The sequence below is a fragment of the Amborella trichopoda genome, chromosome 12, assembly GCF_054954075.1.
Source record: "Amborella trichopoda isolate Santa Cruz 75 chromosome 12, AtrichopodaSantaCruz75HAP2 v2.0, whole genome shotgun sequence".
In the NCBI taxonomy this organism is placed as follows: Eukaryota; Viridiplantae; Streptophyta; class Magnoliopsida; order Amborellales; family Amborellaceae; genus Amborella; species Amborella trichopoda.
In genome coordinates this window covers 19,820,660-19,842,442 of record NC_142347.1, presented here as the reverse complement: position 1 = coordinate 19,842,442, position 21,783 = coordinate 19,820,660, and the positions used below count along the sequence as shown (strand labels likewise).

Genomic DNA, 21,783 nt, shown 5'->3' with positions numbered 1-21,783 from the left:
ATATCATATATTTATTATTAAAAAAAAAAAACTTACCACTTTCTCGCCCTTCATTTGTATTTAGAGTTCATATATTTAGTGGGTATTAAATATCTCGTGGATTTTTTACTTGGACAAAAAATTTGGGCTTCAAAAGATATTCTTTAAAAAAATATGTACATATTTCCCATTCAGATCCTCTCCTTAAATCTATCTCCATCTGTCTCATATCATTAACTACTTTCTAACCTTATATTCATCATCTAAATTTTAGAAAGAAAATTAATTGGGTATGGAAGTGTTCTCTCTCATTAGAATATGACATTATCTAAATTTTAGGAAGAAATTACTCTATCCCTAAGATTATGTGATTGGGTTGGAAGTGCACTCTCTCATTAAGATATGACACCATCTAAATTTCAGAAAGAAATCAGTTTATCCCTAAGATTATGTGATTGGGTTGGAAGTGCTCTTTCTATCTCTAATTAAGATGTGAAAGTGTGTACGCTCTTTTTCTCTCTCTTAGCTTAAAGATGGAAGTGTCATACAATCTCTATTAAATTGGGCACTTTTTATTTTTGCGATACATATCCACCCTTTAACTCTGGCTTAATAATATAGTATAGAATAAATATATTAAGTATATCTAAGTATATGTTAACAAAAAAAGGAAAAAATCATATTACAATGATTCAATTAAATATTAGGGTAAATCTAACTTAAAATGATCAAGAAGAAATGTTACTAAAACTACAATACTTGAATATAATGAGATTATGACAAATGTATCTTCCCAAGTGACTTGAATAATGGATATTTATCTTCTGGGTTGCATCCAGATGCTTCTCTTACTTGCCTAGCACGAAATGTATTTATCATGTAATGAATTTATTTAGCAAATATATTTCCAGGTACCCAAACGGACTGTAATGTAGAGTGCTTTTTCTACCCTTTTATTTCCACATCCTCATGACATGGTTTGTTCCTTGCTCTTCCGTGACACTCTAATCCCTCCCCTCATGCAACTCTTTCCCTTTCCAAACGTGCTTATCAGATTTCAAAAAGCCATACTTTTCTCTTGAGTTGATGTTTTGGGAATACGACTCCCTCTCAATGAATCATGACATTACTTTCCTGACGGGGTATCTATGAGTCGGATGACTCATATGTACACATGAGGCCCCTCTAAACTTTATCTTAAAGATAGATTTTTGATTCAAAATTTTAGAGATTCATCATCTAAGCCAAGCTGATCATAAATATGAAATTTTTTTGTTTTGAACTTTAAAATGTGTTTTGTTTTTTTTTTTGATATTTTTGGCACCTTTCATACTTGATTTGACCCTTGCATTTTACACAAGTCCATCTTAAAGATGGACGTTGAAGAATCAGCTGGCTCTTGCCCTGACTCACTCATGGAACAATTTCCCTTACTTCTTCAAATTAAACCTAGAAGATGGCTCCACTTGAATGTGTCACTAATGAACGACACTCAACACTACTCACCAACCCAAGCAACGGGTGTCTCCTCCCTCTCTTTGCCTCTCTCAAATTCCAATATAACCAAGCAATGCCCCTTGCCTCTGTTAATAAATTTTCGGCGGCAAAGAGGATTAAAGATCCGAAATTGTGAGATTCAAATTAATTGAAAGGTGGGGTTGTCCCGCCAAGGTTTCGCCCGCGACCCACTAGCCACCACTAGCTGCAAACTTGGAGAGGTAGCATATATACACAGTACCTCTCTGTTTCTATGGTAGCATATATACACACAGTACCTCCACTAGAGCAAGCATGGCTGTATCAAACAAGAGCTCTGTAAAGGCTTCTCCTGTTAAGCCAAAACTCTCGGCCAATCCTTCGTCTCCTCGCAAGACACGTATCAAATCTCCTGGAGTTCGTGTGATCAGTGGAAGGATCTATGATTCTGAGAATGGCAAAACTTGTCATCAGGTAACCAGATTCAATTCTTCCCTTTCACTTCATACTGTTGTTATTATCTTTGTTGGGTATTTCATTCCTGTTTTTTGGGTGCAGTGTCGGCAGAAGACCATGGATTTCATGGCGTCTTGCAGGAACATGCGGCAGGGAAAGCCGTGCACCATCAACTTCTGTCACAAATGCCTCTTGAACAGGTAGCTTAGAAAAAATCAACCACTTTTTCTTCAGAGAAATGAGCAGTGTTATGTTTTTCTCGACAGATTTTTGAGATTAGATTAGATTAGATTTGGGTTCATTTATGCTTTTCTTTATTAGGTATGGAGAGAATGCTGAGGAGATGGCCGGTGTGGATGGATGGAATTGCCCCAAATGCAGAGGAATATGCAACTGCAGTTTTTGCATGCAAGTCTATAACTTCTCCTGAATAAATATTTACTTATTATTTTTTATTTTTTGGGTAGGGTGGTTTTCCTATTTTGGTTTGGGTTTATGGGGTGGGCAGTTAACAACCCATGGTTGTTTGAATTTGATAAAAGTAATGTTCATGGTTGGATAGTATGTTATTCATTTCTTATTTTCTTTTGGAGTAAATTGCTCATGATTATTCCTTTTCAATGGAAGAAAATAAATAATGTTGCCCCATTTCATAGTTGATCATGCATTTCTTATTTTTGGGGAAAATTGAATACATTTCTTTTGTTTTTTGGGTAAAATGATACTGCAGATATTCATTATTGTTATTTTTTTTGTGAGATAGGGGGTTGGAAGGGTGGGGGCTAAATGGATCATGTGTTTATTTCGATAGAAACACAATGCTATCAATATATTCTTTTTGTAGGAAAAAGAGAGGCCAAGAGCCAACAGGAATTCTTGCACATACAGCAAAGGCTACAGGGTTTTCTTCAGTTTCTGAAATGCTCAATACCCTTCCTTCAGTAAGCAATCAGCTTGTTTTACATTTGATGTGTGGTTTTTATAAATGTCACAAAGTTTACCAGCGATATATAGGCACATGCTTTATTGTTTTTAATAAAAAACTTCACTTGGAATATTAACAGAAACAATGTACACAGCCTCCCTGTTCTGAAACATTGGGTCCTAAAGAGGTTCTGAATGATCCTCATGATTATGTTGTTGCTGATAAGGTTGGTGGGTTTTCTGCATTTGATTTCTTGGGTTTGTTTCTCAAAAGATATAAAGCGGTAACAATTGGTGGTTGATCTTTCAGCAACTTGTGTCTTCTAAAAAGAAGTGCAGAACGAGGAAGAAAAATGGAAACGATGCATGTGCAAATGATGGCTTGGCTAATTCAGAGACGTCCAAAAAGCCTAGACTGGCATCCAAGGAAAAAGAAAATTTAGATTCCCGGAGGGTCATAGGTGATGCACCTATTAAAGAAGCTAGCAGGGGTGACTCATGCAAGGGAGATGTTGGTATTAATGGTAATTTGAGAGTTTCTGGAGACAAGGGCCAAAATGTTGTTTTTAAGAAAACAGAAAAGAGGGGTGTTACTAATCCTAATGGATGTCGTGATTCTCTTGAGGTTTCAGAAGGCAATCAATCTCCTAAATCACCCCAAGAGAAGAAAGTCTCACATTTGACATTGGAGAAGCAATCTAAGAAAAGGAAAGTGTTACACGAGGGGAAGGATGAGGCTGTCAGAGAAAATCAGAAGAAGGAATCTGTTGATGAGGATGTGGAAATCAATGGTCAGAAACAGTGTTGCACAGTTATTTTTGAGTTGGGAAAACCAATCAATCTCAGGAAAAAAAAAAAACAAGCAGCTCTAGACCTGGATGCAAATGTTGATTTGCCTCAAGGCAATGCTTTGAAAGAGCTTGCAGGTGTTGATCTACCTGATGATGATGTTGGGCCAGCTTTGCAATTTTTGGAGTTTTGTGCTGCATTTGGGAACGTAAGATTCCATTGTTCGATTTATGCACAGGAGAATGTAGATCGCACTTTTAATTGATTTGATTAATCTTGCAATCATGGATGAATTGTGCTTTGTGGCTTCTGTGCCTCGAGATAAAAATTTAAATTCACATTTTTTAACAACTTACGATCTTGATATTATGAAGCTCATCTACTTATATCCTGTTTCACTTTTATGACTTCTGACTCCTGTTCAGTTTAAAGTTTTTTTATTGGTGTAAATGTAATTGCCACTATGTTTTTGGGATTAGCGCAATAGCAAAGTAGCATTTGAGATTGGTGTAATTGCAGCTTCAACTTTTTTCTATGAATTGATGTTTAAAGGAGCCTATTATTTGATCACAAAGTTTTTTGACCCTTTCCAAGAAAAATTGCACAAGTAAACACAACCTTAGGAGGGATTTTTCCAAATAACTACACAGAATTTTGAGTTCATTTCATGAATGTTTCCTTATAATTTGGAACTGTTGTGCATAAGCAGGTGCTATATGCATAAGAAATAATGCACCCTTCATGAATTGTATCCTAACCATCTTAATTATAACATGAGTAGCTAAACAGTTGTCTGATGTCTGTCTAAAGAGTGTGGTAACAGATATTCTGTCTACATCTTTGTCTACATCTTCTACACATATTCCAAGACCATATTCTGTCTACATCTTTGAGGCTTTGTCTTGCTTTGAGGTTCATTCTTTTTCATTCTAGGTCTTCTTTGAAGCATTGTTCAAAAAAGCAGATCGCTCAGGGCCTAGGCGGCCACCTAGGCAGTCTAGAAGGCCTGGGTGCATTGCCTACTAGGCCGCCAAATTGGGCGGTGGTCCCTAGGCGGCCGCCTAGGCAGTACGGAACCCTCTTAGGTGGTTGCCCAGTGCCCAGCCCTGGGCGGCCGCCAAGGGCCTGCACCTCGCCCAGAGGTGGAAAAATATAACTTTTTTTTGTTTTGTTTTTGTTTTTTCCAAGATATAAAAGTTTAGAAAGATAGGTTTTAGGTTTATTTGAAACCTAAATCCCCCAAGAAACCCTTTTGGAGAGAAAAAAACCTCAAAAAATTACATTCCATTGGATTAAATCATCGAAGTGTTTCTTAAAGTTTGGAGTTCGAACAACCAAAGTAAGTGTAACTTTAGATTGCTTATTTTATTTTGAGATATCTTCTTCAAGAGCTAGTCGGAGTGGAGATTAAAGTTGGAAATATGGATACAACCCGAATCCAAATGACAAAAATTACGTTAGATGCAATTTTTGTGAAAAAGATACAAACGGAGGAATAGACCGGTTTAAGAAACATCTTGCCGGTATTAAGGGGGATGTTGCCCCTTGTAAAAATATTTTTGAAGCTATCAGAGAGGAGATTAAGCAATTTATAAGTTATATGTAAAACAAAAACAAGAACAAAATCTTTGTCATAGATCTATTTTTGCTATTCCTAGAAAAAGTGATCCGGGTTGGAAGTATGGGTCCAACCCAAAACCAATGATAAAAATTGTATAATGTGTAATTTTTGTGAAAAAGATATTAATGGGGGTATTAGCCGATTCAAAAAACGCCTTGCTGGTGTTAGAGGTAATGTTGCTTCTTGTACAAAGGTTCCTGAAGCAGTTCGGGATGAGATTAGATATCTTCTGAATTTTGAAGAACAAAAAAATGTTGAAAATAAGCCTTGTTCTGTGAAAGTATCTTGTTCAGGTTCTAGACAAAGTGGTGATCCGGGTTGGAAGTATGGTTATAACCCGAATCCAAGTGATAAAAATTGTATTAAATGTAACTATTATGGAAATGATACTAATGGAGGCATTTACTGATTTAAAAAATATCTTGCTGGTATTAAGGGGGATGTTGCCACTTGTAAAAATGTTCCTGAGGCTATCAAGGAGGAAATTATACAATATTTGAGTTCAAAGAAGTACAAAAAAAAGGGTAGAGCAGCCAAGACTACTAGGACCTCATTTCCGCAGACTAATAAGAGGAAGGTAGAAGAAGAGGAAGAGGAAGAGGCAGATTCAAAAGAAACAGAGGAGGACGAGCGTTATATTGAAGAGGGAGATGAGTTTGATGATGATGGTCTCGACTCAGATGCATATGATGAGGCTTGCCCTATTGATATTCTTTCTGATAATGATGATGATGACAATGACGATTGAAGACTCTTGCCTCTTGGTGTTGAGTGTTGAGTCTGTTGACTGTTGTGTTGAGTCATGAGTGTTGACTTTTATTATACTGTATATTTTCTAAATTTCTGTTGTATTAAGTGTTGACTTTTATATCCTACCTACACTTATATGGTTTTACAGTTTACTGTTTTAACAATATGGATTATCAAAATTCTCTTCTCAACGTCTATCTTTTTTTTTTTTCCAACTTGAAATATGATATTATATTGGTAATAATTTGGTATGGTTTTTACTTTTTTTCAAATTTCAATTGGCAGCTGCCTAGGTTTTGGGCACCCGCCTAGGTGCTGGGCGGCTTGGACCCCTCAGGCCGCCTAGGACCTGCCTAGCGCTTTTTGATACACTGCTTTGAAGAATTTATAGCTGATATAGCTAAAGAGATGTGCCAAATGCTGATCTTTGTTCTTTTACCTGATTGGGCTAGTTGTCTTCTGAATCTTTTTGATTCTTTCAACAGTTTGCACAAGTAATGTTTCAAAACAAGCTCATATGGGTTATTCTTTCATGTCATGCTTCAATGTTTGATTTTGAAAGTCAAGGAACATACTAGCCTATATTTGATCTGTCATCATATGCTATCATGTTCATAAATGAAGATTGTAATGATTATTTATTGTTTGAGCCATCATTGGTAGGTGTGCTTGAGCCATGAATGGTATTGCCCTTTTCCATATTATTCTGTCATATTTTGGGCGTGGTTTACTGTTGTGGTTTGCTGATTCTTGGCATCCAGACACAATGTTCTGATTCATAATTATCTTGGTTTCACATTCAGTCTCTTTTGTTTGAATCATTTGAAAACAAAATTGGAGTGCCCTTGATAATTGATGCTCGACATTGAATTGTTATCCTGTATTTTTACCCTGATTTTCACTGACAAGGGTAGTGTCATTTCCAGTTTCTAGATTTAAAGAAAGGCCAATCAGAATCAGTCCTACGAGAAATAACACGTGGACGCATTGGACGTCGAGGAATATATTCTTCAAGTCTTCAATTTCATATGAAACTATTGTCCTTGATGCTCAAGGACTTGGAAGAAGAGTAAACTCTTTGGCCAAAGCTTTGTGACACTAACAAGCTGAATGTCATGTTCTCCTTTATGTTTAAATAGAGTAATTTATGATACTTTCTCTGCATTTGACCAGTTCGCCCATCCCATATTCAATGAGCAATTCGGATTCATGGGTGGAAGCTCTCAAAAAATATGTCTCCAAATCACAATCTTCTTTGAAGGAAATTCCATTCTGTTTTCTCAATAACGGATCTGATGGATACGATAAGCTTGAGCCCTCAAAAAAATTGAAAATAATGAACTTTCTTTGTGATGAAGCTCTTGGTACAGAGTATGTAATTCTCTATTTGTAATGGCTTCCTGATGGCATATGGCATAGAAGGATAATTTCTTATATTGATATATGTTTTGACATATTCTTCAGGTGCTTCAGAAGTTGGATTGATGAAGAAAATGAAAAGTTTATTAAAAGAGTTAAGGAGGGGAAAGAAAAAGTCTTGGCTGCAAAAGAAAGGGTCTCTGTTTTTGTCTTGTAGCTCATAATGATCAAATCACTTACTTTTACTTATATCAGAGTTGTTTTGGTGCAGGCAAAGATTGTGAAGCAAAAAATGAGAGATGAGTTACCTCAAATTCTTCTAGCTTCAAGAAATGGAACTCCAGCTTCAGTTCATGAACATGAAAATCTTGTTTCTAAGATAAAAAGAGAGTCTGAGAAGGCTTATGCACAGATATCAGAAGCATTGGAAGCGGCATCTAAATTAAGTATGCTTTACTTCTACCTAACAGGATTATCTAACATTTTTTACTAACCACAGTTTGTTTTGCATAATATGAAAACTTTTTACTTGCATGATGACTTTCATAATAATTTACCTTGTGTAAATGTGCTTTGCTACAATTCATTCCTTTTATAAATGGGTGGCATAAGTCATTGGAGTAAATTATGTTATATATTTGTAAGTCTATGGAATGACTTCTTTTGTTTTCTTAAGTTCATGCTTTGTGATTACTGCTTGGGATTTGGCATGCGCATTACTCGAACTAGTAATAGTAATGGAATCAGTTATGCATGGTTTAACTAGGCAGAAGTTCACGGTTCTTGGTAAGTTCCAAAAGAAAACTGTTTCACAAATTAATTAATATGTTCACTTGCTAGAGCATTTTAATATTCAATCTATAGGATGATTGCCTAAATATGATATCAACAAAACTGTGATAATGCTGCATATATTTTCAACCTAAAGTACTGGTAAGATTTTGAGGGAAAAATATGTAAAGGAAAAAAGTCAAGATACATGTGTCATAAACTTATATCATCAATGTTATTCTCTGTACATGTTATTGGTTTGCTACTTCTTTACAAGAGGACCATCCAATAGATGTTGCTTAGTGGGACTCTTCCAGAATGCTCAACTTTTTCCTCATTTAATGCTCACTTTTCCCAAGTTTGAAAAAACTTTCTTGCCAAGCCAAAAAGTTGCATTTGTGGGGTTCATAAGTGATGTAGAGAAGAAGGAAAAGAAATAAATGAAATTAAAATAATAATAAAGGGCTAAAAGTATATACCCTCTCTCAAAGTTTGCAAGGGAGTCCATATCAAATATCTCTTTACAAGATTAAAACAATTTCTTTACTCTTAAAAAATAACCATGTTCAAAACAGGGACATCCTTCCCCTTTAAATACAACTAAAGGAAATAAAAAAAAACCAACAAAAACTCTCGCTTTCTCATGTTTTTCTCTCCATAACCCTCTCTCCATCTCATGTATATATCCCTCCCTCTTTGTATCATGTAACCCCTTCTCTTCCAAATTATTAGGAAGTCCCCATCCTTATCTATTTTCCCCTATATTCTCTTTAGCATATTCTGTCTTTTAAAAAAGTAAACTTCTAATTCTACCCCTCAAATCTCTATATATGAGAAATAAAAATAACCCTAAATTTAAAACAGGGACATCTTTCCCTTTAAATATAACTAAATGAAATAAAAAAATAAAATAAAAAACCCCAAAACCCACAAAACTCTATCTTTCTCATGTTTTTCTCTCCATAACCCTCTCTCCATCTCATGTATATCTCCCTCCCTCTCAGTCTCATGTAACCCCCTTTTCTTCCAAATTGTTAGGAAGTCCCTATCTTTATCTATTTTCCCCCATATTCTTTGTAGCTTATCCTATCTTTAAAAAATATAAAATTCTAATTTTAACTGTCAAATCTCTACACATAAAAAAGATAAAAATAACCCTAAAGAAAATTAATGACCCAAATAAATCTAATCTAAAATATAAAAAATAGTAAAATAAATAAAAAATAAAAAAATTCATTACATCATTCTCTTAGGTTGGGAGAAGCTTGACCTCGAACTTATGGATTTCAAAATTTTTCTTCAATATCTTCTCTGCTTTGTTCCAACTGGAACTTTTCACCTTTCTCATATTGAACGTTTGATTGTTGGGCCTAATCCAATAGAGTTGCAACATGCTTGGAAAATCAATTGTAAGTTGAAATCTCTTGCACCTTCCACCACTTGTACTTCATGCCTTACAATCAGCTTAACCATTTGTATTTCATGCCTAATAATCAGTTCAACTTCCGAAGGGAGTTGTGGTGTGTGATTAATGTTTGGATTGATGGTTGATTTTTTATCTTCTAGATTTCTAGATCTTTATATTCTTATTCCTCATGAATCAATTTACTGAAGAGATCTTATAATACTTCTATCAGGTCTTGTTTGACTCTCAAATTTTTGATCCAATAACTCAAATATTTCATAACTAAATCCGTAAATGTTTGTGAAAGCATCATATTTTATGGATCTCAAGGTTCAATCGACTGGCTTTGATACCAATTGATGTATAGAAAATGGAGGGAAGTTGGAAAAGAAATAATTAAAATAAAAATAATAAATAAAGAGATAAGAATATACCCACTCTCAGGGTCTACAAGGGACTCCACCTAATGATCTCTTCACAAGATCAAAAGAATTTCTTTACTCTTTAGAAATAATCAAGTTTAAAAAAGGGGTGTTCTTCCCTTTCAAATACAACTAAAGGAAATAAAAATAAATAAAATTAAAAAAAAAAACCCAAAAACTCTCTCCCCCACATGTTTCTCCCCCTAGCCCTCTCTCCTTCTCATGTAAGTCTCCCTCCCTCTCAGTCTTAAGTAACCCCCTTCTTTTCCTAATTGTTAGAAATTAAAAAAAACCACAAGAACTCTCTCCCCCACATGTTTCTCTCCTTAGCACACTCTCTCCTTCTCATGTAAATCTCCCTCCCTCTCAGTCTCAAGTAACCCGTTTCTCTTCCTAATTGTTAGGAGGAACCCATTCTTATCCGCTTTCTGCCATACCTCATTTCATCCCATTTCTTCCTTCACATCCGGCATGGCTTTATAGATGTGCCCCATAGCAGGTTTCTTCTCAGCATCAACCAACTTGAGAACCTTTATCAAAGGGTGAAAGACTAACAAGGCATAATGGACATGGTTCCAAAATCTTGAGTCCATGGTAATTTCCATAACAACTCTTCCATCAGCTTTCTTGCACCGCTTGGACTTGGTCCAATCCTCAGACACAAACATAGGCCTCAATTTGCCCTTCTGCTCATATAAAGATTGCAAGGACATGTACGAGGTGGTAAATCTAGTCACCCCAGGCCTCACCAAGTCCTCAGTAAACTTTCTCATCATGGCTAAGACTTGACCAACATAGAATTCCGTAAGTTAAGTAAATTACCCTCAATAAATCAATGCATTAAAAATACTCAAAATAAGTAACTAATAACCAAAGAAACTAGTATAATACTAAAATGTATGCCTGAGTGTGACTGTACAAATAAATTGTGAGTTTTTGTGCCTTTTCGATGGTTGTCCTAAGCATCTTCCTCTTACTAATGACCTTAAGCATGAGGTCTATGCAATGTGTTGCACAAGGAGACCAGAAAATATGTGGCCTCTTGTCCATCAAAAATCTGGTGGTTGTAATATTAGTAGATTACATATTGGTCACAACTTGGATGACTTTATCCTCCCCTATCTCCTCTATACATTGGTCCACCAAATTAAAAATGAACTGTACATCATGGGACTTGTTTGAAGCATCAATAGATCTCTTGAACATTGTCCTTAATGGACAATTCACCATCAAATTCATGATGCTTTGCGCCTCTTATCACTCGAGCCATCGATCATTACTGTACAACCATATTCACCCCACGCATCAGTGTGGGTCTTCAAGTAGTTGTTCGTTAGCTCCACTTCTTTCCTAAGTATTGGCCCTATAAGCTCATAAGCAGTTGGAGCCCTCAACCTGGCCCACTGCTTTCAACAAGCCTGGAATCTACTCAATTAGTGGCATTAAAAGAAATGCTTGCTTGGAACATCCACCTCCCCAGATATTGGATAACCCTTTCTCTCTGATCCTTCTTCATATGGGTCTCTAAGCTTGTCTGACCCCTTTCTCGTGGTAGTTCCTCAGGATCAGGATGAGGTAAGAAAGCATCCATAGGCCCTCTTGTTCTTGGCCTACTAAAAGAACCAACCTCAATGTAGATGTCTTTTTCTTCTCTTTGATATCCACTTATATTTACAGCCCCTACAAAGTTGATCTCGTGTTAATCTCACCTCATGTTTTTTGGCTCTCACCCCCTCCAAGTTTTCTAGATTCTCTCTCTTGACATCAGCAAGAACTAGAGTGCACGATGCCACATCCCCTTTAATGCCGGATAAATGCTTCTTCAATTTGTTAATGCCGACATTATAACAATTTTTGCAAGGCTTGCACTTGATTCTATTCTTGTCAAGAGGATTTCGACAAGTTCTATAATTCCAGTCTGGATTAGTTGGCCTACTTGATGCATTAGAAGCCATTATCCTCAATGAATAATATTTGATTGAGTAATGTGATTTAGAATCAATCACCCAATCAACAAACCTGTAAAATACATAAGATTAAAGAATTAAGTCGCTAAGTATTAATTTACAATAAGACTTAAATGAATAACTGAATATATAGGACATATTAAGACTTTAATTTCACTTTCACATAAGATTTACATTAAGATATTACATAATCAATTATTTATCAAATAAACTAAAACAAAAAAATAGAATATCAAAATAAGACACATTGTACAAAAAAGGAATCAATTACTCATAAAAGAATACGATATATGCTCAATTTTATTGTCCAAGTGAGAAAAATATCAATAAATCACCAAAAAAAAATCAATATTTTAACTGCGAATATGTAAATATATCGTAAAAGAAAAAAAAGAAAAAGAAAAAACACATGATTCATAACATAATATGTTGTAGCAAAATAAATCAAAACCCTCTTTCAATTATGACAATACTTTAAAAATATCAAAATCAAATCGATGTCGGTGCAAATCTCATTTATTGGGTCGTTAAAAGTTCTCAAAATCAACTATTAGAAGCTCAAAATCTACCCACGAACTATTGCCTTCGTTTTGGGAAGAAATCGAAAAAATAAAAAATTTATCTATCTTTTGATAAATCACAAAATAGTGGTTTTTGAGGGTTTTTCTCACCCTAAAGGCCAAGGATTTTCTATTGGGGGTTTAGAATACCCTTAAAACCCTTTTCTCCCCTTTTTAGGGGTAAAAAATTACATAGGATGAGGGTTTAGAATACCTTCACCCGAGGGTTTTTTTCCGCTGTCTGCAAGTTGTCACGGGGTGGCGCCCAGACAATAGTGCCTCTGTAGTACCCAGATCACCTAGGGGGGTGTCTGGATGCAAAACACATAATGTACCCGCCCATATTGTGCTTAGGCGTTTTTTAAATTTTTCGCCTAGGCTGTTGGGCAATCAAATTTTTGAACATGGTTCATTACATATTGATTTCTAAGCTTGCCTTGGTTTGGCTGGAGAAGTTGGTGCCTTGATGACATCATGTTTCTTTATTCAAAATAATTAAAGATATAAAAGGCCTAAAAAATAAAAACCTAGAGAACAAGAAGACACGAACATGTTGAAATTAGAATGTGGTTTTAAGCATAATTATGATAATCCATGCATGTCAAAAATTTTTGTTTACATATGGAATACAAATGAAAAATCATAGAATCAAAGATTAGTCCAACGTTAGAACAAAATAGGTATATGGCAGCATATCCCTATATAGGATCAAGTTTTGAATGTCGTATGCAAAAATAGCTTTGTGGAGTTAATTTTTTTTTTAAATAGGTTCTTTTGGATGATAAATCTATTGTTATTCATTAGGAGGGTTTATTATATCGTGGCATATCCGCCCAGTCTTACTAATTAATAACAATATCCAAGAAACTACCCAAACCAACCCCTAGGTATCCAAGGGGCCTTGGACCCTGTTGCTAGGACTTAGTGGTCTTTTTAGCTGTAGGTTCCTAGGTGTCCCCCCCCAAGTGGGCTGAGGGGTGCTTGGCGCCTAGTTTTGGGGCAAGCAGCTCTTGTCATTGGATAATTTTGGGGACATTTTGACTAAAAAATTGATTTTTGGTAGAGGCATTTTTGACTCATCTTTACTTATGAAAAAGTTTTTCCTATGCCTTAAAAACACCTAAATTCATTGTTTTTGCATTTCTTTTTAATTGAGAAAATTTTAAGAAGTTCGAAGAATTATTTGAAACTTTGCCATTTCTTATTTAAATCATTATTGGATTGCATTTGAGGTTATTAATTGTGTTCTTGAGCTTGATATACATCCAAAAGAACAAAGTTTAGAGATTGAGCAAAAAGGTTAGTAGACAATATTTGTAATTGAGATTTCTTTATGAGATGCGAAATGTCTCTTTTGGGGTCTACTAGGAATGGGGATCCGGGATGGAAGCACTGTATAAATGCGGATAAAAATGATAAAAATAAAATAATGTGCAATTTTTAAGGTCATTTTTCAAATGTTGGGATAAATAGGTTAAAAGATCATCTTAGTGTATTAGGTAGGATGTTGTGCCATGTAAAAAGTTCCTGAGATGGTGAAGAGTCTTGAATATGTAGTAAGCCAAAAGAACATAAGAGAAGGATCCCAGCACATCTAAGGATATGAAGAATGCTCATGAGTGATTGGATAGAGACACTAGGATTGGAGATGTCTTCCCAGGTAAGGGTTTCTCTTGGGCTATATTTGAGTATAAACGAAGGATCCCATCACATCCAATCCATTGTTCTTCCAATCTTTGACTTGATTCTTACCAAAAAGAACTTGAAATTCATTTCAAATTATTTGTATCTAAACCCTCCATTAAACCCCTATCCCTATATTAAATTAAGCAAAATCAAAATTTTCAGTTTTAGGGGTTTCTTGAAATAGAAATAAGAAATCTTTGATTACTCTTTCATTTTCTCAGCAAATTCATTCTAATCTATCCCAAAATGTTCCCTATCATATTGATCTGCAATAGCCTTGACTTTGTTCTTTGTTTGAATCAAAACCAAAAATCTTGAATTTTGGTTCTGATTATTTTTGGCCTTTTTTTTCTGCTTTTTTTTTTCCTAAATGGTTTTTTTATTTGTATTATTTGATTTTGATTTATGGTTCCTATAGTATGAGATCAATATTTTGATTTTGAGTGCTTGATTTAATGTATTTTCTCTCTTTTTGGCCATTTTTTATATTTTTTTCATGTGTTTTCTTGTTTTCTTTAATATTGACCAAGTCCCCCAGGCTAACTTGTTGGGTCGGCTTGTTCGATTCGGACCTAGCATGCACCCGGTTCAGGTCCCCGAGCTGGGTTTTTAAATATTGATTCACCTGAAACTTAACTAATTTTTAGCTCTCTTGCATATCAAAGAGAGTCATGCTTTGTTCATACGTTAGGTGAAAATAGTATTTTTTTTGTTTGTTTGTTTCTGTGTTTGACTGGATTAAGATTTTTGGATTCTTGTATTAAACTTTGTATGAATATTTGTTTGTCGCACACGGGCATGCATATTGATGAGCCCATTAGTGTTTTAAGTATATGGAATTGCAAACAGAGATTTTACATGACAAGGATTATTATAGGGAACCAGAGGTCCGATGCTGTTCGAACAGAGAACATCCTTTTGGATAAGACTGGTAGGGTATATTGGAGATTGAAAGGCGACTCTGATAAAGCTCATGTTATGATTCAAGGTTTGTATTTAAAGTATATGGAACATATAAACTTATACGAGACAAAGAAAAACACAATAATCTTTCCTATAATATTTTATTTCTGATTTTGACAGATTTTGGCAGTTGGGATTTGGGTTTTTACCAAGAGAAATGGTTTATCTATGACGATGATCAAGAAAAAGAACTTGTGAAATATGTTGCATCTTTAAGGTGTGTGTTGTGGTTTCCGTTTTCTAAATTTTTTGTTGAAAATGTTATGTTGTATCCCAATACCATGATACTTGTTTCAAGTTCTTCGTGAACCAACTTTCTGGCTTATGTTTCCCATCATCCATGGCCTTTTATGTGGTACACCTCTTTCAATTTTAATTGTACATTTGACAAATTTTCTCATTTTGCATTGCTTTTTCTTCTTATCCTATTCTTTTAAGGAATTTTGTTGCTTATGGGAGTTGAAAAATGTTGCAATTGCATTCCTTCGAAAGTTCATAGCAAGTTGTTATCATGTTTAGTTATGAACTTATGATATATTCCTATTTGTTGAACAATTTCTTATGATGATTGTGGCTATGTATTCAAGCCTTCACGTTAAACCCTTAATTTTGACCTGTTTTATTAGACCTAGCCTTACTTGTCATAATGCAAGAACAAAACCTGGTTGAATTGATCTACATCATGGCCAAATAAAACATTCTCACTGATGGCTTAGTTAGTTGAGATAGATTTTTCTTTATCAGTTGCCAATCAATACGCTTTAACTAACCTCTAGAGTTATGTAAGGTTGATTTGATACAAGTTAAATAGATTTCAAGTAGAGCATTAGTTGTAAGGATTCTTTTGTCCTTCTTCACCTGTTTCCTTTGGATTACTTTTCCCAGTTTCTTTCAAGGATTGCCTTTGATACATTTATAATTTGCCCTTCTTTAATTATGTTATAGGCCTAGATGGTTTCTTCTCTCTTTTTTATGCAAAATGTGAGTTACTATTAGCAACAAGACTTTTAGGTTATTATATCTATGGAATTTGATGTTGAGTAGTTTTAACTTTAATTTATTGATTTTTCTCCCTCTTATTGATAATAATGAGAAATTAGTTTTCTAGTAGTTAAAAGCATGAACAGTAACTTGGTATAAAACTTGGAGTTGGTAATTTCCAATGTTTGAAAAAAGATCGGTGACATGAACCGGTCACACCCATACCTTTGTCGGATTGGGGAATCGGTGGATAGGATCGGAGAATTGGCCGAATCGGCAATTTTTGTCCCAAAAGTTTTTCAAAAAAATCAATATAAATCTCTAAGAATAGTGTTCTGTTTGTTTTTAAAAGAAATTAGGAGTTGTGCATTATGTTCTTTTATTATTTTGTAAAAATAGGTGAATACTGAAACATTGTTTTCTTGTCTGGATGTCTATATAATTATTAGTTATAATATAAAATCAAAAATTAGTATCAAATCAAAGTATCAAACATTTATTTATTCGCTTTATTCATTCAAAATTATTGCAACCTAACTAATTATAATATCAGATATGAAATTGTAATTGTTGTTTTATATTTTATAATTATTTAATACACAAATAAGAACAGATCAAAAATGTATTATAATATCATCTAGTTGAAAAAATCTTATTTACAACTATAAGAAAAGATAATACATTGCATAATTTGTAATTGTAATACAAATAAGTTAACAAATAAAATACAAGATTTAGTTATCAATGTATAATTATTAGTTATAAACTTATAATACTATAATAAGCATGATTTAAAATTTGTTAGAATACTAGTGAATGTATATAAAGGTCTTAAAATACCATTGAATATGCACCAAAAATAATGTTATAAAAATGCATCGTATAAATGCATGGTGCCTTAAATAGTATTCTAAAACCTTCCTTATAGTTGGAAACGGGCATATAAATGCATGGTCATATAAGGAAGGTTTTAAGTAAAAACTTTTAATTAATGCGTCGTTAAATGCATGGTCATATAAATACATCACGCTCTTGATGCGGTGCCCTCAACAATGCAAAGCCAAATAAATGCTTGGTCTAATGTATGGTGCCCAAACATTGTCCCACATTGAAAAATCGTGGGAGAGCAAAGCCATATAAAAGTTATTCAATCTCCTAAAGAATATATATAAATCCCATTTAAACAGCGACGGCATTTGATTTTCACATGGAAGCCGTAATGTGTTGGAGTCATTGCGTCATAATTGCGCTTTGTTGTGCAGAGGCGCCAAGTCGTGATGTCAGCACTCTGATCATGTATAGTAAAAACTTTGAATCCTGTTTTATGGCTAGGTACAGGACGGTCTGGCAGATTCCCAATTTGGATTGCTCGATTTTGGATTGGGTCATTAATCTTTTAAACATTGTTAATTTCTTTAGGGTTCTCTCATTTGCTCTCATAACTCCTTTGGATGTTTCTTTTCTGTTTGCACCTATTAAGAGTAGTGTGAGCATCCATCACTGACAATATTCTCATGATCATTACATACGAGCAAATGATATAAAGTCAAACATATTGTGATCAGCTTGGACTCTTTATTAAGGTATGAAATTTCTGTGCGTGTTTCTTTTAATTTGTTAATTTATTAAATACAAAAACATCATGAAGGAAAATTAGAGTGGCACCGAGAACATACCTTAATGCAAGGTTGGAGCATCTTCATCCACATCATCCTCAAGTCAGTATAACATGCAAATTCATTTGAGGCCGTTTGGGTGTTTAAATTATTAAAACGCCCTGATTGTTCCTAATTCTAAATACTAAAGGGCAATTTGGAATTTTTTTTTATTTTCAAGAGGAATCTAAGTGAAATGAAAAGGAAAAAGAAAAAGTAAGCCCTCAAGTGTTAATAGGAATAATTTATCTATTTAATGATTTTGTAAATAGTTGTATCCCCTTAATTGATATTTTCCCAATAAATAATACAAGAAACATCAACATTTTATGTGGTTTGTTATAGGTGTGGCTACATCCATGTGCGAAGATGATTGAAGGTCTTTCACTAATCAATGGAAAGAAAGTAGTACAGGAAAGCTCTTACGTTAGATAAATTAAAGGCACTCAATCTTGTCTATATGTTTCTCTTTGTATGAAACTGCCTTACATAGAGAAAAGAAATAAATATAAAACACCTACATGAGGCCCTCCTAATTTCCTAACTTTTAGAATTCCTAGCACTATTGGTGTATCCCTTCAATTTGGATTCATGTGACGATCCTTGTCCAAATAGGATCACACACCTCATAAACTCCTACCTATTAAGTTGGTTAATAGGAATCCCCAAATAATAGAAAATACTCTTAAACCCAAAAAAATTAACCAATGACTAATGGGATCCAAGGCAACTTAACACTTTGTCCATTGTCACCTTCTTTTCTCTGAGAGATGTGCCCGTCTCACTTTTATGAGAAATCTGATAATATTTGCTTTGTGTCAAGAATTATTCTTTGTTCATCAATTAATGTTGATGGTGCTCCTGATACCATTTTAGTATCCTTCAGCCTGATCAAGTTCAACTAGACCAAGAAACTACCTTTTGTAAGGATAACAATGTATGCACACAAACATTGCTGCCTGTTATTTATGTGAATACATTCTTCTGCATGTGTTTCCAAGTGATACATCCTCTATGTGTCTTTGATCTTGTATAATTTTCTGAATTCTGATTATTACCACATTGGGTTGCATATTTTGAGGTTTGTAGCCATTTTCTTTTTAACATAACATTCTATTGGTGGCAGAATGAAGAGTTCCAGATTTCAGAAAGTTCATGTTTCCTCAGAGCTTGAATCCAGTGAATTATGTTTGAAACATGACGTATCATCCTTCAAAAGCGGTGCTGACGGTAAGGGTGTAACTTGTCATTTGGTAACACGGTCAGAATCTTGTTAGATTGTTCTAAAGTAGAGCCACCACATAAGAGCCAAGCAACTGTTATATAATATTTATAGTATTTTGCTTTGATGGTTTGGCAAATAGTTTCATCAAAATTTTCAGTAGGTTCCTGTACAAGAGTACTTGTCTTTCACAGGTTCAATTTTGCAGTATTTTCCTTATCCCTTTTTCAATGTTCACCTGGTTATAGTTATCATTTGGTAGAATGTTGGCAATTATCCCTGTACTTGTGGATCACCTTAGGATTTAGGGGAATTCCCTTGGAGAATGTTCCTAGGCATGTTATATTTATGGTTTAGTTCATCTTATTTTTTTTATGCTTTTTTGTTTTTTTTTCTGCTCTGGTTGATTATGCTGTATTTGTGGAACTGGTTGCGGTAGGTGTGTGTATTACTGTATTCCTGTACATATGTTGAAGATTGATTTACAGAGCACATAGTTTGATACTTCCAATGCAGATGGTGATCATTGCCAGTTAAACAGAGTTTGACAAGGTAATGGAAGGGCATTTCCTTACAAGCATGTGGACTGTGCCCTGTATTTTGAGTAGGAGGGGAGGTTAGTGGGTTTTTCCTACCCACCATGTCTCTGTAAATTTTGCGAGCTCTGGTTGATATAAGTTGTCCTGTTCTTCTAATTCATCTTCCTTGGGGGTGACAGGCAAGGATTCACCTACCTGTATTTTTTGTTGTAAATTCTTGTTTGGGAAGTAGCGGTTGCTGTGTCTTTAATGGTGCAGTCTCTCTACCTGTGGGATGTATAATGTTCTCGCACCAAATGAAAATGAAAGTGGAGAGGTGTAGCAAGCAATGGCTGTCTTCTCTGTCTCTCATATACATGCGTGTGTGAGCATGCATCGGAGAATTCATGATGCTTTGCTGGTTGCATGTATGCTTTGGATTCTTCTGGCATGACTCTTGGGGTTATGCCTTATTTTGGACTATGAACCCTATGTTTCAGAAATATTTGGGTGTGTTTCCTTTTGGAAACAGTGAACAGTGCCATGAAAAGAAAATTATTTTAGAACTGTTAATGTGTTTCAGGACTTTTTCAAACCTTTTAAGCCATTTCCCCAATTTTCTTTAATCTAGCTAGATTTTCTTTTGTCCTAGTTTGTTCAGTGTTGCTTGTATAAACCTGAGGTCCCAACAATGTCTCATAACCAAGAAAATTGGTATTGTAAGCATTGTTTATCCAAGGGCATCAGTCTCCCACCCATTGACTGGCCCATGATCCCCTCCAACCACTCATCTCATGGTATATTTATCTTTGTTCGTATGGCTGTCTTAGATTGGGTGTTCTTGTAAGGGCATGTTTGTTTGGTGGAAATTTTGCTTTGTGAGCCAGACCATCTAAGGGGGCACAAAAGGGGCTGCTGCTATTTTTTTTCCCCATTTTTGGAGTTGGTTGCAAAGGTGGGAAAGAAATGGAAGCTGCCCCTTCTATGTTCCCATGGAGCAAGTGTTTGGACAGTTTGGCTTATGCCTAATGAACACGCTAAGAGAAGCTTCTTGTAGAAAAGGGGTTGAGGTAGTGGTGGTAGTATCCCCACACTCAGTTGCCACATCGTTGTATCCATTCCTATTGTTGACATCTCCAATTAACATATACAAAATGTAACTCCCTAATCTATTGAAAAAATGGGTAAGGGCCCGTCTTCCCCATTGAATTATCCAAAACGAAAGAAAAAAGAAAAGCTTATTGTCTCAAACATCATATTGGGTGATCATAAGAGAAGTTGCATGTCTCTTTGACCTTGTGGTAACTAGAAACCATGCTTTTACAATTGCTGATCTAGACTAGAATTGCCTGGTCAAGAATAGGGATCGGTTGGTGGGTGATTATGTTCAATGCTTGAGCTAATTGTTTTTTTAAATTTTCTTTGCAATATTGCGTATCAATTTGGTAATTTAGATTGGAATTTAAATCGGTCTAGATTGGGGTTCCGATTCAGTGTTTTGAAATATTGCTAGAAGCCTATGGTCTTAAAAGGTTAATAACCCAAAAGGGCAGTTGTCTATACATTGTATGCATTAAAAGCTCGTTGCATCTATTGTTGGTACTTTCAAGTAGTATTATGCAAAGCTGATGCAATGTTTGTTACAATGCACTGGGAGAATGGAAGTTGTAGGGACTGTCATGTGATCTTTTCATTTTTTTCAAGTTTGAATAACTTCAAGTGAGGGCGAGGGGCTTGATTTTCTGCCCAGTAACTATTTTACTCATGTTCGGAAAAATTCTATTACCATTTACAAAAACTGCAAAATGCATTGCCAGGATTGCTTGTATATAATCAACGCATAACATCAGATTGATCGGCTTGAGTAAATTCAAGCAGTGGAATGCACATGCTTTGTATGTGTGCTTTAAGCATCTCATATTAAAAAAATACAAAAAATGACATAAATTTAGGTGGTACATGAAGGTTAATCATAAGATTTTAATTCATATACTCTAATGGGAAATATCCAAAAGTACGATTGTGAATCAACAATCAAAGTCAAAATAAGAGCATGAACGAAATTGATATAAAACATGTACTTATAAATTTAAATAGAACAATTCAAGGTTGTAAAAATCGGTGATCCAGATGGTAATTGCCTTGATCAAAATTGGGAATGGTTGTGGTTGGCTTGTTTCATAGTCAGAACCAAGAATCATTCTAGTTTCCATGGAATCGATTGTATAGTTGGCTTGCAATTTTTTTTTAATTAATTTTTTAACCAACTCTAAATAGTT

At 34.8% G+C, this 21,783-nt stretch overlaps 1 protein-coding gene across 9 annotated transcripts; it reads left to right on the top strand.

Annotated features, from left to right (window-relative positions):
- The first annotated feature begins 1,385 nt into the window (after nt 1–1,385).
- LOC18436985 (uncharacterized) lies at nt 1,386–20,099 on the top strand. 9 transcript variants are annotated; one of them, XR_016046458.1, is made up of 15 exons: nt 1,386–1,929; nt 2,014–2,111; nt 2,233–2,319; nt 2,756–2,852; nt 2,976–3,062; nt 3,146–3,832; nt 6,922–7,064; nt 7,169–7,366; nt 7,460–7,550; nt 7,626–7,800; nt 15,043–15,153; nt 15,249–15,345; nt 18,891–18,994; nt 19,503–19,602; nt 19,705–20,099. XR_016046458.1 is itself a non-coding variant. In XM_020668950.2 (14 exons), the coding sequence occupies exons 1-14, from the start codon at nt 1,771–1,773 to the stop codon at nt 19,532–19,534; spliced, it is 2,166 nt and encodes a 721-aa protein (XP_020524609.1). In that variant the 5' UTR covers nt 1,386–1,770; the 3' UTR covers nt 19,535–20,099. The 9 variants fall into 9 exon arrangements, 3 of the variants coding, with proteins under 3 accessions (XP_020524609.1, XP_088710612.1, XP_088710611.1); XM_020668950.2 differs by having other exon boundaries at nt 19,503–20,099; XR_016046460.1 differs by lacking the exons at nt 2,976–3,062; nt 3,146–3,832 and having other exon boundaries at nt 1,454–1,929.
- The last annotated feature ends 1,684 nt before the right edge of the window (nt 20,100–21,783 follow it).

Bases quoted from the DNA above. Each gene is read 5' to 3' on its own strand.
- LOC18436985 (XM_020668950.2), top strand. From the start codon at position 1,771: ATGGCTGTATCAAACAAGAGCTCTGTAAAGGCTTCTCCTGTTAAGCCA. The intron at 2,853-2,975 runs GTAAGCAATCAG...GAATATTAACAG, and splicing joins TGCTCAATACCCTTCCTTCA to AAACAATGTACACAGCCTCC. The intron at 3,833-6,921 runs GTAAGATTCCAT...TGTCATTTCCAG, and splicing joins TTTGTGCTGCATTTGGGAAC to TTTCTAGATTTAAAGAAAGG.